The sequence below is a fragment of the Chenopodium album genome, chromosome 3 (assembly GCF_948465745.1).
Source record: "Chenopodium album chromosome 3, dcCheAlbu1.1, whole genome shotgun sequence".
NCBI lineage: Eukaryota > Viridiplantae > Streptophyta > Magnoliopsida > Caryophyllales > Amaranthaceae > Chenopodium > Chenopodium album.
Window position 1 is genome coordinate 84,894,842 of NC_137836.1, and position 17,444 is coordinate 84,912,285.

At 32.6% G+C, this 17,444-nt stretch overlaps 2 protein-coding genes across 2 annotated transcripts; both read left to right on the plus strand.

Moving 5' to 3' along the window:
- Positions 1 to 503: 503 nt before the first annotated feature.
- Positions 504 to 6,337, plus strand: LOC145624692 (outer envelope protein 61-like). The gene is made up of 11 exons (XM_081677783.1): positions 504 to 916; positions 1,538 to 1,768; positions 2,361 to 2,417; positions 2,500 to 2,628; positions 2,807 to 2,884; positions 3,030 to 3,100; positions 3,291 to 3,340; positions 3,439 to 3,637; positions 4,338 to 4,896; positions 5,013 to 5,156; positions 5,640 to 6,337. The coding sequence occupies exons 1-11, from the start codon at positions 821 to 823 to the stop codon at positions 5,784 to 5,786; spliced, it is 1,761 nt and encodes a 586-aa protein (XP_081533909.1). The 5' UTR covers positions 504 to 820; the 3' UTR covers positions 5,787 to 6,337.
- Positions 6,338 to 13,487: 7,150 nt separating this feature from the next.
- LOC145625555 (uncharacterized) lies at positions 13,488 to 13,940 on the plus strand. Its single transcript, XM_081678563.1, has one exon. It carries the CDS (start codon positions 13,488 to 13,490, stop codon positions 13,938 to 13,940), a length of 453 nt encoding a protein of 150 aa, XP_081534689.1.
- Positions 13,941 to 17,444: the final 3,504 nt, after the last annotated feature.

Genomic DNA, 17,444 nt, shown 5'->3' on the forward strand with positions numbered 1-17,444 from the left:
ATTTTCAAGTGTAAATTTAATGCTTATATGTAGCCCTAAGGGCTATGTACAACATTTTCCTTATTTCTAATAAATAGTATGTAAAAAAAAATAAAAAAAAAAAAAAAAAAAAAAAACTTACTTCGTCTGTAAATTGGGGGAAAAAAAGGTCTTGTACTTTGAAAGGACCAAAACTTCAACATCGGTTTGATTCAACTCAAAATTTTAACATTTCGATCATGAGCAGCCATGTACTCAATTCAAATCATTATTTAGATATTTACAAATCTAACAAGTATAACTATGAAGTATTATATACAAAAATTTAAAAATAGAAGTATATGTATAAAGTACTCCGTATTATGTAGAGCTAATAGACTCGACCAACCCAACTCGAACAAAATCAAATTAACACGAGTCACGTTATTATACATTTATACAACTATACAAGTCATGTGGTACTTAGTTACTCACGTGACTATTAATCCGGGACAACAGATATTAGAACAAGGGTACACTTGTGAATTGTACTTTCTCCGATTCTCTTCCTTGTGACCGTGTAAGAGTCCTAGTCCTATTTGATTCAAGTGTGGTTGGCGTCTTGGCGACCCACCTTATTTATTTCCAACTAAATTAAAATTATAAATTTTAATTCTTCACCTCTTTCTTCCATTTACCTTCACAATTATCACCAAATTCCCCCAACTGTTTAATTCTCTCTCTTCAATTTTGCATCTATCGCAATTAATTAATCCCTAGATTCTACGAATTTCTGCTTCGATTTGATCTCAATTGTAACTTATTGATTTAAAAACCCTAATTAATCGAAGGATTTTGCGAGATGTTTAACGGTATGATGGATCCTGAGTTGTTTCGGATTGCGCAAGAACAGATGAGTCGCATGTCTCCTGCTGAGATGGCTAAGATCCAACAGCAGGTTCTCCTTTGATTTAATTTTATTTTTCTTTCTTTTTTATTGTAGATTTTGTTGATTGTTCTTAATAATGTTTTTTTGAATTTTAATTTTTAGATGATCATGGAATTCGTTTTTTGTTTTGTTCTTGAGATGTAATTTTTGCTTCAATTTGAAATTAGCAGATGTAATTTTTGCTTCCACTTGAAATTAGCAGTGTCGTTAATTCCTCAATTATTGTTTTTTGGCTCAAAAGTTCAATTTGGGGGTTTAATTTAGGGTGTTATATTGATTGAGAATTTGTTAATGAACTTGATACTAGTTGAGATTCTATCTTTCGCAATTGATCCTTTATTCGTATTCTACTAATGTGGAACTGAGGATCCTTTATTCGTATTGATCCTTTAAATCAAGTGAAAAGGAATTTTGGTGATTGACGGCTAGTTGTTTGTAATAATAGGAGAAAAAAGGTTTCGAATTGTTACTGGTTTTCGACTTTCTATAGGATTATGTGATTGACGACTAGTGTTGGGAGGTGATTCCAAGTTGGATGTAATCTATGCTATAAAATCAAGTGCATGTCTTATTTAGATCATTGTGTGGTGCTGATTTAGTGATATCGGATGTGTGTTTGTGGTGTTGTAGATGATGTCTAATCCGGAGTTGCTTAAGATGGCTTCGGAGGGTATGAAGAATATGAGGCCTGAGGACCTAAAGATGGCTGCAGAACAAATGAAGAATGTACGTCCCGAAGAAATGGCTCAGATTGGTGAGAAGATGGCTAATTCATCCCCGGAAGAAATTGCATCAATGCGTGCACGTGCTGATGCTCAATTAGCCTACGAGTTAAATGCAGCTGAATTACTTAAAAAACAGGTAAGTCGATGCCAACAAATCAACAATGTCTTGCATGTTGTTAATATGGACATGTATTGAAATTGATGTTAAAAAAAGTATTTTTGCATGGCCAGTGTAAGCTAGTTGGAGATTGTGGCATAGTCCGTACTCATGTAATATGACGTTATTAGTTTGCACGTTAAGATCTTGATTTAGCACCTAGTAAATATATAGAGGTAACCATTACATGCACATGGTTTTCTTCGGCTGCTCTGTTAGTTGAACCTGCATATTACTCCATGAATACCTTGCCTTGCTTAATATAAATACTTTTCATACAAACTTGCATCCTTGTCTATGTAATAGGCACAAGCTAAAACAACTCACTTGCCGGGTCTGTCTAATACGTCATTTACAATCTTCTTCTAGCATAAAAAATTTCATATAAATGACCAATCATGTCATATTATACTCATAAATCAATATTTGGAGCTTTACTGTAAATTGAATTTTCTTGTTCATTAATTATATACTTTATCAAATTAGTTTTTTTTTTGTTCAAAAAAAAAAAGAAAAGAAATTATTATACTACCTAGTTTGCTTGTGCTTATAACTTTTACAATCTTTCCAGGGAAATGACCTTCACAAACAGGGAAAATATCATGATGCAGCACAGAAATACTTGCGGGTGAGTATTTTATTTGTATTCTTTATTGTTTAGATAGATTTTTATTAGTGAAAATCTCATCAGCTGGCATCTTTATCTGCAGGCAAAGAACAACCTACAAGGGGCTCCAGTTGCCAGAAGTAGAGCATTGCAGTTAGCATGCTCACTCAATCTGATGTCATGTTATTTGAAAACTAGACAATTTAATGACTGCATCAAAGAAGGCAGTGAGGTATTTTTCAAATCATTATTAGGCCATAGGATGTTATCGTTCTAATGACCAGACCCCATATTACTCAATTTTGCAATGTAGGAAGGATATTACCAGCTATGTGCACTGAGTTCCTCTCTCCATTTTTATAGCTAGGGTAGGATAGAGAAATGATTGAAGTTTGCTCTTTTTCTTTCAGGTTTTGGCCTATGATGAAAAGAATGTCAAGGCCTTGTACCGTAGGGGTCAAGCATACAAAGAATTAGGTCAATTAGAGGTAATTTTTATTATTGTTGTTATTTTTGCTTTTTTTTTTTCTTTTTTTTTTGCGTGTATGTATCTTATGTAGCCATGAGTTGTTGTATAAGGGCTTCAATGTACTCCATATATGTAAACTTTTGTATATATATATTTTTTTCTAGGTTGCTGCCTCTGACCTGACTAGGGCACTTGAAGTTACCCCTGGTGATGACACGATTGCTGAAGTTTTAAGGTAAATCAGGTTTTTTTAATTATGACGTCGATTTTGACAACACATTATTTGTTGATTATGTTTGTCAGTGCAAACTGTGTCAAGATCTAGAAAATTTATAGCAGTTTTGTTAGGTTTTCTGTTATCATGCAAATTTTCAATCATTGAGCAAGAAGCATGTCTGAAATGAGGTTTTTCTCCTGTTTTACAGGGAGGTCAATGAAAGTCTAGGAAAAGAAGGTGTCACACGAACTTCTACAGGTATATTATTTCATGACTAGTTAGTGTTACAAAATATGCTGCTTTTGGTGTCATTCAGCCTTTTTAAGTTGAATCATTTATATTGATGGGTCTTACAGGATTGGTAATTGAAGAAATTACTGAAGAAGTTGAGGCTGTGTCAGTTTCAAATGATAAGAGAGCGTCTCAAGATTGTTCAGTTACTCACCCTGAGGAAAGCATTGGGCATTCTAAATATCAATCAGAAACTGTTAGTAAGAGACCAACGACGGAATCAGAATGTTTGCAGGCAATGAAAGATGATCCCGACACAATCAGGCAAGTTTTATAAATTTTTCTCTCTGTGTGTGTGTGTGTTTTGTGGGGGGGTGGGGGTGGGGGGGGCAGAACTGCCACTTAACCAGGTGAATTATTGAACACCTCTTTTCTCTGTTAGTACTCGTGCTATGCACAAAAGTATTTGGATAAAGTAGTTGTAGAAAACCATAATTCAACTCATGTATAGTACTACAGTATTCATAATAAAGATTGTAAAAATTTATTTACATAATTTTATTTTTTTTCTGAGGGCAAATTTATATACGTATATAATATATTACTCATAATGATTATTGTTAAAAGGATATAACTCAATGTTAGTACTACGTGTATATACGAAGTACGTTAAAATAAGCAAAATCAAATGAAAGGTTTGTTTTAGTATTATTTATAGATATTTTTTAGTTGTTGAAGCAACATAATGTAGAATTCACAATGCTAAGCTGGTTTAGAATTGCATATCTATTGTTGGCATATGACACTTTTCCTTGGTCATGACCTGAATTGAATTTCAAACAATTATGCTCTTGCATTTCTTAATGATTTCTAATCGTAGTCTCTGATGGAGAAATTATAAAATTTGAAGTTATAATTTTCAATGTCCTGCTACTGTGCTGCTTGAATGTGAAAGGACTGGTTAAGGACTTCTTATGTGACAGATAATAAATTGGTTGGTCTATTTTCTCTTGCCTGTCTGCAGATCCTTCCAGAATTTCATTTCCGAAACTGATCCTGAGGTTCTAGCCAGAATGAATATGGGAAACAATGGAGAGGTTCCTGCTGACATGCTGAAGACAGCATCAAATATGATTGGCCGAATGTCTCCGGAGGAACTCCAAAATATGATGAAAATGGCCTCCTCGTTTAAGGGTGATAATTCACCCTTTAATGGTAACTTTGGACCGGGCTCAGTTCCTCCAAATTTGTCACCCGAAATGCTGAAAACAGCAAGTGATATGATGGGTAAAATGTCACCGGAGGAAGTTCAAAGGATGTTTGAGATGGCTTCTTCTTTGAAGCAGGACTCAGTTCCCAGCTCATCAGGTTCGTCAAGTGGCAGATCGAGTTCGGAGTCTGGCTCAAAGTTCACTGCAAATCGGGATGTACCTGTTGATAGAAATAATGGTATTGGTGAGAGGAACAGTATATCTGGCTCGTATACTAATTTTGGAAGTACTTCCCAATCAAGTATGCCTACATCTATGAGTGATATGCAAGAACAGATGAGAAATCAAATGAAAGATCCCGCCATGCGACAAGTGAGCTAGCTGCTAATTCTGTCTATTGAATTTAAAAGTGCATCTCTGATTAAAAATTTGAGATGTGCTATGCCTTAATATTGCTGATGAATTCCGTTTTGTTTGGCACCTATCAGATGTTCTCGTCGATGATGAAAAATATGAGCCCCGATATGATGGCCAGCATGAGTGAGCAATTTGGACTCAAGCTTTCCAAAGAAGACGCTGCAAAAGCTCAAGAAGCCATGTCGTCATTGTCACCTGAAGACCTAGATAAAATGGTACTTTCTGTTTCTATGGACTCTGCCTTAATCTACTCTAAACCACTCGCCAAAGTATACATTATCTCATAGAGGTCATGTTATCAACTTCAAACTGCACACCAAGATTTTGTTGCTTAAATTTGAAATTTTTGCTACCAATTCAATTATTTGGAAAGAATAGTTGGCTGATCTATCTAGCTGTAGAATCTCGCTCGTAGTCTCATTTACTTATTAACAAATGGAAGCATAATTTTACCTGAATATCTAACTCAATTAGTCACCCTGCCTGCTTTCATTCTAGGAAGAATCTAAGTCTATAGTTTAGAATTTGGATTGAGGAACTTATTTTACTCAACCTTTTCATTTCCTGGTTTATAACTGTTTTTAACTCTCATAATTATTTTCTACCATAGTACTTATCATGTTTCATGCTCAAATTCAATCTGATGTCACTGCCTGATTTTTTCTCTATTGACATTTCTCCCTTCAATCTTTTTTTAGATGCGTTGGGCTGATAGAATTCAAAGAGGAGTAGAAGGTGCGAAAAAGACAAAGAACTGGCTACTGGGAAGACCGGGAATGATTATAGCCGTATGCATGCTTCTTCTGGCTGTTATCCTTCACTTTTTCGGCTTCATTGGTAGGTGATTTTTCAGGACAGTAAGATAAATCTCCTGTTATAACCGCTTGTACTTGCCGATATCAGCAAATCTAGGGCCGAACTTTTGGTGTTCAAGGGGTGTGTAAATCTTAAAGAAGAGATCGTCAACTTATGTATGTTAGCTAATGTGAGGTATCCTTTTATTTGTTTGAACCCCTGGCACTTTCTTTGAAGAAGAATTGGGGTATAAATTTTTTGATGGGTCTAACAAACGGCCCTCTAATCTAGTAATCTATCCAGCCTTCGTGTTACTGTAGACTGTAGTGTTCTGTTTTACAAGCTTCCCGTCTTCTAGAGTTCTAGTATGTCTGCACATTTTTCTTTTTTATCCCAGCTCTTTTTTTGGTGTTTAGAGAGCCACAAGGGCGAGATTCCAAGATCTCCCGAAATCGGGAGGGAAGCTCTAATCACTTGTCCACTTGAGTCTTCCTTCACTCTCACCCCAGCTCTTTGAGTTGTAGTTAGTTGGTAATACTTCGTATATTGTCATTGACTTGACTTGTTTATGAGAATTTATGTAGTTCAATTTATCTTTGTATACTTGGCTCTTTCCTAGTTTCCTGTTAAGGTTTGTATACTTTGAAACAACGAAGTAATCAAACTAACAAATTTATTTTGGTTGAGCTATTTACTTAGAATCGAGCTGACATTTGTTTATTCTCTTATTACTACTCTCTCTCACCCTTTCTCTTTCACCACTCACTACCTCATTTCATCACCACGATCAACCTGCGGAGAAAAATATTGCTATAAAATCATTAGTCATTAACTAAATATTGCTATAAAATCATTAGTCATTAACTAAATATTGCTATAAAATCATTAGTCATCAACTAATTTCTATCACTATCATACATGCATGATTCCAAAAACAATAATTATGTAATATAAGTATTTCAGACTATATTTATTAACGTATAGTTGAATTTGAAAAGTTTTATGTTTTTTTTTTTTTTTTTTTTTTCTCGGACATGATAAGGAAAAGAGGATATTAGGAGGTAATATTGACGAGGAGAAATCTTATACTTCAGAAACCTAACAAATACGCCGTAGGAAATAAAGTTAATTCATTACAAGAAACAATATCAAGATAATCAGAAACTAAATGACCAACATTCACTATTCAATTTAATGGTCGAGATGTGACACATTTCACATTGTTTTATTATTCTTCGTATATTCTATTCCAAAGCTGTGTTTAATACTTAAGTCAAGGGTCACAATGCTTACAAAGTTCCAAGTCTTGTCCTTGTAACACGTCAGTTTGTTTTTGGATAATAAGATATTTAATTATTTATAAGTAAATGATTATACGAGTAGTGTTGTTTCATGCTTGTTTTGTCCTTAACGAAGTACTTAGAATTAAGTAAGCCCATACATTGATAAATATTTTATTATATGACCTCTGATGACATAATAGATATTAGTATGTTACTCGTAGTTGATAGTTATAACTCTTATAACTCAAGTTATAGTGTTGAAAGAGTTGTATTGATTTATAACATCCAAATAACTGATGGTGCAGCTTCCTTTTTTAGTAAAATAATTTGGTAATAGTGTTATATATATAATACTACGGTTTTTTTTTTTTTTTTTTGACAAGTATATACTTCGTATTATATTACTCTTTAGTACTTCGTATTACTTAAACTCCATTTGTTGTGACTTGTGAGTCATTGTGACTTTGACTCTTGAGTAATATTAGTTCCATTTTAAGCAAATTAAATTTTCATTTGTTTTAAGAAAAAATGTATTTCCTTTTCATTGAACATAAAAGCTTACTCGTACTTTACTACTTTAGTAGTCACTCCCTTCGGTTGTTTAGTGACACCATGCGTTATTTGTTTGATGCATATGAGATATGACTTTGCATTATTGTCATTGATGTAGTGGAAATGACTTTTGCACTATGTTACATAAACTTACTAATGCATTATTCCCTCATGATCGTGCACATAAATTAACTAGTGTAATCAAATTTGATTCTCAATATTCTTCTTTAAAAAATCTTGGTAATCATTCAATTAAGGAGTTTTCTAATGTGGGTGCATCTAAAGACTTAAAATATTCTTCTTTAAGAACAAAAGCGGGATTTATTAGCAAAACTTTGATACAAATATGTTCTGAATCAAAGGTAGTCTCCACCAAGTAACACAATGAGCAACCACATTACCTCCTCGCCTCTCATTACTACATTTAAAAGAACTAAAAGCAACTATAACACTAAACACACACCTCCTTGAACTCAGGTGCATCTCCTTCTTGGTCGCGCTAAATTTCTGTGATAACTAACCTTCAAAGCATCGTATCAAGCTCAACCTCATCAAAGTATAGAGTTTACCATTCTCATATTTACTCTCTTTTTTTATATTGAGTTATTCACTTAATCTGACAATAAAGTTGAAAAAATATTTATTTTAATATATCATATTTTTCTATGGCCCAATGGGTACCCGTTAGACAAACCGATTAATAAATTAAATTCTTGTATCTTAGTTAAAATGGTCCTTCCAAGTTTTGGTATCACTAGCTAATATGCAAAGTACAAGTAATATTCATTGATAAGGAGCACCTTTGGCTTTATAGGCCGGCCAAATGCGACTTGCAAACGCAATCAAATTATAATTTTGGCATTTCAAAGAATATACTTCCCCACTTACTATATGCAGCCATCTTGAAAATTACCTTACTGACCTGGATTTGATTGTGACTTTTTTTAAAAAAATTATTATTGCTTGTATTAGTTATTAAGAATATTTTTAGTGGTAGTTGACATTATTTGTAAGTATTATCCTAAGAAAATTAAATATTTTTTGCTTGGCCTCAGCATTCTTGTAAATTTCTAATCTAAGTATTTTAATTTTTATTGGTAATTTCTCTTTCCGCTCCTCGTAAGACAAATGATTAGGTCTTATATGCCTTTTTAATTTTTAATTTATAAAAAGTTTGCTCAAATATATTTTTATACAAACCGACTTTCCTTTTTATTTAATAAGATTGTGACATGTATCAATTTTTCCATTATCAATTTTATTTTGACTGGTTGAGATTACTAGGGTAACATTAATATTCCTTAATGTATTGAATTATATGCTTTGTTATAAGACCTATAACTTATAAAAGCAATGCCTATTATTAGTATTATCCTCTAATTTCTTTGCATTCAATTTTAATTCCAATTTGTTCACTATATTTCATTTTTATTGATCTCGTGTCTAAAAAAAATTGAGTTTCTATTCAAGGACGAAAGGAGTATCTAAGTATGGAGTACGAGAACGAATATGTTTTCTTGGTACTCCATTAGTCCTCGATCCATTTGCATGCTATGCATGTAGGTAATCTAAGTACAAATTAAGGAGGAAATTTGGAGCTTTTTTATTTTTGGAAAAGATATTTGCACAAAGTTTGGTGGACGAAAGAATATACTCGTGTATGAACTATATATGAATTATTCTTCGTATATTATTAATAGAAAATCAGAATATATTTCTATTTGTTTATCATATTCATCTAATTATGGTTATTACATTATAATAATAGTAAGAGAAAAGCCAAATAGCTTTCCAAAATTATATTGACTAGTTAAAGGATTGAATTTCAATAGTAGTCCAAAATTTGTAAAACATACATGAAAAACAAGGAATATACGAAGTACATTGTACGGTGTATGCAGATTTATAGTCTGATCTGAAGTGAGACATTTTTTGGATTAAATTGTAGAAATATTTGTCATGTTGGTAATATTCTTCTTGACTATTTATTCTGAAAAAAAATTGCAGTGAGTTTGGTGACCAAATCTAAATACCGTATTATAACTCGTATCCGTATAAGTATTTTTAGTCTTAGCATAACTTGATTTTGTATGTAAATATAATCGAGGTTTCGTATATATCTTATCTCTTTCTTATATTAATTGGTCAAAATAAAACAAGGTACTTCGTATTAATTTATTTCTTGATATACATTCTTTTGAAAAAGATAGAACTATGATTGTCAATATATTATTGAAAATTTATTAATAAATAGAAGTAAAAATTATATCCTAACTACTTGATACATTATTGGTATATCTAATATAAATCATAGTCGGCATGCATTATATTATCCAATAAAAATCATATTCAATCTATGAATGAATTGTATATATTCCGTATAATGTATGTATGTATGTATATTAGTATATATAAGCTTGTATGTGTTGTTATGTTGTCAACATCTAGATTTCTGGCAATGATCTCATTACAAAGCTTTTACGCGATGTAGATGAACCCCCTCAATGATTAGGAGCTCTTATTATTTATTAGTTTTACTAATTATATATTATACTCTAATCAAACATTGGTACGCCGCGCGTATATCAATTTTATTTGTGTACACACGTTGCAGGTTTGCATAGGTAGGTGTTTCGTCTTTGTGTCATGCATATATACTAGCTTAGTAATTTTAGTGTATAATTTTATTAAAAAATCCCGACTGTATCTCAACCTTTATGGTTTTTTTGGTCCGGTATTTATCAGTCAGACACTTTGAGAGTGAGGGGGAAGGGTTAGGGATCCCCACCCTCAAAGTGTCTTTAATGGGGATTAAACCCCCAACCTCAAGGTTGGAAGGTGACAATCTTACCACTAAAACAAGCTAAGCTTGGTTATACGTAGTAAGTTATTCCCATGGTACATGAAATCCAAATTTATAATATACATACTTGTACATTGTGTTAATAAAATAATAAATAAATAAATGAAATACTTCATATTACCCATTTAGTATTTGAATTGAAACTAATATTCATACTATTCTACAAAATATTTGCTTTGAAAGCTCATCAAAGAATAAAATCCCAAGATGTAAAAATTACAGTCCATGCATATTTTTTTAGCAAAAATATTGATTTGTTTTATTTTGTAAGCAATTTAAACCACTCAGATAGCTCTCAAGCTAGCTACTTCAGTATTAAATTTGGCGGCTAACTGAGGAATAGGATCAACTTCTTCTTTTTTTCGTGGCTGAATTTAATTGTACTCCCGCCATTCAATTTAGAGTCTGTTCTCATACGTTTATTTTCAGTTCAGTTCAGCTTAGTTCAGTTTAGCTCTTAATTTCTTTCTCTTATAAAATATTCATTTCAATTCAGTTCAGCTCAACTGATTTCAATCTATTAGAACAGGCCCTTATTAACTACTACGACTGCCAAATTATAGAAAATAAAAATAGGATTAGTTTGGGTTGTGTTGCACTCGAGTTAATTTTCAGTTTAGTGCCTGAGCCACCCTTTTAATAATATCAGCATTGAACGTCACTACCAAATAGGGTTAGGGCTTATTTTCAGTTCACTTTAGTTCTTAATTTCCTTCTCTCATAAAATATTTACTTCAGTTCAGTTCCAATAAGTTCAGTTCAGTTCAATTCAGCTTTGTTCAGCTCAGTTTAGCTAATCAGAACAGGCCCATACTCGAATCACCGAACCGGACCTAATTCGACCCAAAGTGACAAAGCCTATGGACCCGGCTTGACCCACATGGACACATCCATATTTCTCTCTAGTATTTTCTCTCTAGTATTTTCTTTCAATAATTTTGTAAAAAAAAAATGTAGAAAAATATGAATGACAAAGTAAAATGACAGGTGGCAGATGTGAAAGAAAGAATAGATAGGTAAAATGAATTGAGGGAGATGGATGATTAGACCTGTCCCTGAAAACATGAGTAGGATTGACCACCACCACGCAAATCAAGCCAAAATCCAATCCAGTCAACCCAAACATCTTACCAACAGACCTTCCAGATATGTACCACTTCTCCTTACTTACGTGGATCCATCTATCTTACTACTACTACTTGCACCTTCATTCTCGAGCAATTCTTCTTACTGTTATACACTAATACCCCACTCTCTCTATTCCACCAACCTCAAATACTCCCTAATCATTTCCTCGTTCTTTCTCAAATCAAACTAATTCATAGTGTTCTTGTAAGCTATAATCCTAATAACAATTCCAATTAACTCAATAGTGCATTGCTTGTATTTCAAACAACACATCATACTATATTTGACGTTGTTTATATTTTTACAAATTGAAGATTTCGGCGATTTTCTAGTTTTCAAAAGATATAATTAAGTTGCAATTTTGAGTATTAATATGTTTTTATACGAGTAATATTTTTATGTGTTGTATTTCTGGATGCATGTTCGTAGACAAATGACATAATTTTCAAACCATTTAGATCAAACATGAAAGATGTGATATGTGTTTTCTTAACAGTTTACGATAGAGGAGTTACTAAGACTCTTTTAAATAAAGCGAACTTCTTATATGAATTGTAATAGCTTGTTTATTTATTACTCGTAAATCTTTGTAAACAAAAATTATTTTTATTGAGAATCTTCAATACAAAAAAAAAAAAATTAGTATAACTATTAAGTATTAAGAATAAGGCCAATTTTAAGATTATCAAACAATGATACAAATCATATAATCATGAATTTTAACCCAAAAATGTCTCTAATGCAATCGGCCACACTTTAGTCTTTACACCTGATACAACAATATCCTTTATTTATGTATGTGGAGGCCGGAGACTAAGTGGAGCTCTACAAATGACCACATGCTGCACATCACAACCAATTTTACAATAAATTTACCATTTAAACAATCTTTAATTTAAACCAAAAATCAATAAATAACTCAAACTAATGTGGTACCTAACATGCTAAAAAATCTTAAATAGACTTGGTTTACACTAATTTATTGTGAACCATTAACATTAGAGACAATATAATTGTTTTATTAATAAAATAAAAAAAGTCACTATATTATAATAAAGGTTATTATATTGAAATAAAAGTTAGTGTGACATTATAAAAGCTATAAAAGGTTAATTTTTTTAATGAAAATTTTAATATAATGGTCAATATAAATAATAAAGATCACTATGTTAAAATTAGGTCACTATTCGACATAATGTCGTACTTTAAATTCATAATCACATTAAACGTCCACTCAAAATTTTAAAAAAGTTACTATGTTAAAAATAAGGTTATTATGTTAAAAATAAGGGTCACTATATTAAATATTATGCCAGTTACGTGTGAATAAACCTTAGGTTCACAATAATATTATTGTGAACAGGTCCACACAAGATTTTCTATACATCCCTTTTTTTACTCAAATCAAATCAAATTTACGATATTATATTTTATTTGTTCTAATCTTTTTATCTCTATTCATTCATTATACTACTACTTTGATTCTTTACCTATTTAAAAAATTAATATAACAAAAATTTAAGATGAAAAGAATCTCAGCCACAGAATAACTTAAACCCGTCGATATTTTTAAATCCAAAAAAAATCTACCAACACCAACAGTAGTAGAGTACTAGTGATAAAAGTAAAACGATTAATTTTTTTAATTAATTAATTAATAACCGAAAGTAAAGGCACCCGCCCGGAGTGGAGTATATATATAATATATTCACCTCCTTCCCCCCTTTTTCTCTCTCCCAAATACTCTTTATTATTCCTCTCTCTTCTTCCTGCTATTTTACTTCTATTTTTTTCACTTCAAATCAATTTTTTTCTCAATTCTTCTTAATAATTCGCCATTTTTATTGGAATTTCAAGCTTTAATTCTTCTTGTTCGTCAAGTTTTCTCTCTCATGACTGGTCAAATCGTGATCAAATCATCAACAATGACGTCATCTCGGCGTCAACCGCTTCTCACTAAAACCCTAACATCTCCGAAAAAGTCGTCGTCAAATGTCGGAGAAGTTGCCGGAGTTACGACGGCGAATTGCGTCGCTGTTTGCTGTTGTTGTCCATGTATTCTGGTGGAATTTATAATCCTGGCCGTGTATAAAGTTCCGGTGAATCTCTGCCGTCGGATGCTTCGGCGAAGGCGAAAGATGATGAAAAGGAAGAAGATGAAGAAAGGGCTTCTAGAAGAAGCGAAGGAGGTAGGATCTGGTGTTAGTGAAGTGTACTATAAGACTGGATTTGTTGATGAATTTTCAGAGGTTTATAAGAAGGAATTTGAGATGATCAAAGTTTCAGTTGATGGATCAACGGTGGAATTGGAACGAAAGATGTGGGAACAGTTTCATGATACTGGATTCTGGAGAAGTTCTTCTCAAAGATTTTCTTGATTGTTTTTTTTTTTTTTTGGGGAAAATTGGGTTGGGAATCTTCAATCTTGAGGTGATGTAATGTGCGGTTGTATGCACCGTAAGATTGGTGTGGAAGTGCTCTTGAATGGTGGGCCGCCACTATGGTGTGGTAATTGGGGGATAAAAAAGTGTAAATATACAAAATATTGTAAATAATTTTATTTTTTTTAGTATACTTGATTGATGAATTACTATGAATATATGATCAATGATCATTACTTGAGTTTTGAGTGTTTTGTAGCTTTCTAAAGCATTGCGCAATTATTGTAATTGGCTATTGTAAAGTGTTTAGCTATACTAATTGAAACTAAGATTTGGTTTAGGTATTTAATTTGGTAATTGATTCTTGAACTTGCCTAATAGTAGGCTTGGCTTACATTGGTATATTGATAAGTACTCATAACAATTAACGAAATCCAATTACATTTATTTCCAAGCCTTCTACTAGATAACAAGATGATCCCAAGTTCCTTCACTCCATTCAAACATTACAAAAACTCTAAAATAACATGTTTGGTTGTGTATTGAATTTGTAGGGCTTTAAACTTTATATTTCGATTATCTAAACTATCTAATTCGAACTTTAAAAAGAAATACGAGTATAAATAGTGAATAATAGAGGTGGGCATGGGTCGTAGCCCGACACGAGATTGGCCCGACACGGTACAGCATGGTGACCGAGGAGTGGGCCGTGGGCCGTGTCGTGAACATGATTTCAAGAATCAAACTCGCGAGCGGCACGACAGTTTGGCCCGCCAAGCACGACCATAAAATAACATAAATAATAATAAAGAACTATAATAATAAAAATAAGAACAATGCAAAGAACAATAATAAGATAGTGATTAAAAAAAAAAACATAAACATAAATTTATAAATTTATTTAAATAGTACATCCATTTTAAAAGTAGTTTAAAAAATTTTAAAATATTATGGGTGGCCCGAGCCACCACGAGGCACGGCCCGCAACAACCCAACATGGCACGTTGCCCACCTCTAATGAATATAAACTAAACAAAATAAAAGACGACCTTATTTTGTTTATACTTAGTATTAGGGTATGTTCTCAAACGATTATTTTCACTTCAGCTTAGCTAAGCTCCTAATTTTCGTCTCTTAAAAAATATTTAGTTTAGTTCAGCTCATTTCAGTAAATGAGATCAGGCTCTTACTTATTATGATCCCCATAGTTTTAGTCTATGTAATGAGTGCTCCTTGCACTAATGGACTTAAATTGAATGTATTCTCATAAGTCTTTATAATTATGAATAAGGTTAGATGAATAGAGCATTACTTGAATAAAGTTTGAGGCATAAGTATATGTCTTGTACTTGAAATTAGGTGATACATCAGTACATCACACCTTTATAATTAGTACCAAATACCATAGACCTATATTGGCTCACTTTTATTAAAGAATCATGATAATTAAAACCTCACAACAAGAGTCAAACCTAAAAACAGAAGTTATTTAATTGCACGATTGCAAACTTACACCAAAATCCTACATTCCTACTTTTTTAAGTGACCCATTGATACTTTTCAAATTTCATCCGTGTAATGTTTGACCCTTATTAAATGCTCAAATTTCATCTGTGAAACTATTTTTTTGATAAACTCAAATTATTACTTCCTCCGTTTTTAAATACTTGTTCCATTTCTCTAAGACATGCATGCCGATGCTAATCTTTTATCGCTAATATCTCTAATTATCAATAGGTATAATTTCTAACAATTAAAAATTAATAATCTATTCATTGAGATGATTCCAACAAGTAACCACACAACTATATTACATTAGTCAAAGTGGGATAACTGAATAGTGCAAAAAATAGAAATGTAGCAAGTATTTAAAAACGGAGGGAGTATTATTTTTCTTAGGAATTAACTTAAATTATTAAAACTGAAATAATATTTATTTTGCTGAATTTAAATAATTTTTACTGAATTGAAATTATTTTTATTAACTGTCTATTATATTTCTTCTTTGGCCCTATTTGGTGGTAGCGTTTGAATTAGCGGTTAGCGATTCTAGTAGAGATTTGGTGGTAGAGAAAATTTGAGAGTGTGTGACAAGGTAGCGAGTCTAGTAGCGGTTGACAATAGAGGTAGCGTTTAGGCAGCTTTTCTCAAACGTTAAAAATAATAGTGTTTAAGTAGCGGTTAGCGTTTCACAAATTTTAATTACTTTTTAAATAATATTTATATAAATTTTGATATACCTTAGTACTGCAACCGCTACTTTTGTCAAACACTCATATTATCAACCATTACTTTAACAACTAATCTCTATCAATTACTAATTGACAGTTACTCGCTACCTTAACAGCTAAAAGCTACCCGTTACCGCTACTTTTTCCAAACAGGAGCTTTAAAGTTATTGTATTTTAATAAACTGAAATTATTTTCATATATTTATAAGGTAAAATGAACAGACCTTATTTCAGTAAAAAAAATTCAAAGTAAGTATAACGAGTAAAAACATGAGTCATGTAAACAAACAAAGGGATTATTTTCAAAACGAAAAACAAATAAAAACGGAGGGAGTAAAGCCGTCTTCCGGTAATGCCAACTGGCACAGACACGTCGTTATCCACTATCTTATATCCCAAAACAATCAACCCAAAACAATCAACAACGGGCATAAACCGTTTCTTTGCCAGACGTCACCCTAATACTTGCCTAAAAAAACTAATTCACTTTATCACTGGTCAAATACAAAGAAAGCAACCCAATTAAAATTCAATTTCATTTTCCATTACTAATTAAAATTCAATTAATCAAAGTAACTTCTTTTCACCCAAAATCACAGGAAAACCCAAAAATCCAAAATTCAATATAATCACGTTCACGCCAGATATTTGCCGTCTTTTCTTTTCTTTTCTTCCTTTTTCCATTTTCTCTCTCCTTTTTTTTCCACCATTTTTCTTTTTCTTCTTACGAATGACGGGTCGAATTCTTATACGATCAACACAAATAATGCCTCAAAATCGCCATTTATCTCCTCCCGCCAGAACCCTAACTCCGGCAGAACCACCGGCGAGAACCCGGAAAAAGTCGTTATCGAACGTCGGAGAAGTCGCCGGAGGAACAGCGGCGAATTGCGTAGTGGTATCATGTTGTTGCCCTTGCGTTTTAATGGAGTGTTTAATCTTGGCCGTTTATAAAGTACCGGCGTCTATCTGCCGTCGGATGTGGCGGAAGAAACGACAAAAATTGTTGATGAAGAAGAAGAAGAAAAGGGTGTTGGTTGAAGCGAAAGAGGGGGGTTCTAGTGTAGGTGAGGCGCACAATAAGAATTATGTGGATGAAGTGTCGGATTTTGATTGGAAGGCTTTTGAGATGATTAAAGTTTCGACGGATGGTTCAGCGGTTGAGTTGGATAAACAGATGTGGGACCGCTTTAGTAATACCGGGTTTTGGAGAAGCCCTTCTCAAAGATATGATTATGATGATGATCAAGTTGTTTGTCAAGTTTGTGAT

Excerpts from the sequence above, each read along its gene's own strand:
- LOC145624692 (XM_081677783.1), top strand. The coding sequence starts at position 821 with ATGTTTAACGGTATGATGGATCCTGAGTTGTTTCGGATTGCGCAAGAA. Across the intron at positions 2,418-2,499 it reads CAGCACAGAAATACTTGCGG|GCAAAGAACAACCTACAAGG; the intron begins GTGAGTATTTTA and ends CTTTATCTGCAG. Across the intron at positions 2,629-2,806 it reads GCATCAAAGAAGGCAGTGAG|GTTTTGGCCTATGATGAAAA; the intron begins GTATTTTTCAAA and ends TTTTTCTTTCAG.
- LOC145625555 (XM_081678563.1), top strand. The coding sequence starts at position 13,488 with ATGACGTCATCTCGGCGTCAACCGCTTCTCACTAAAACCCTAACATCT.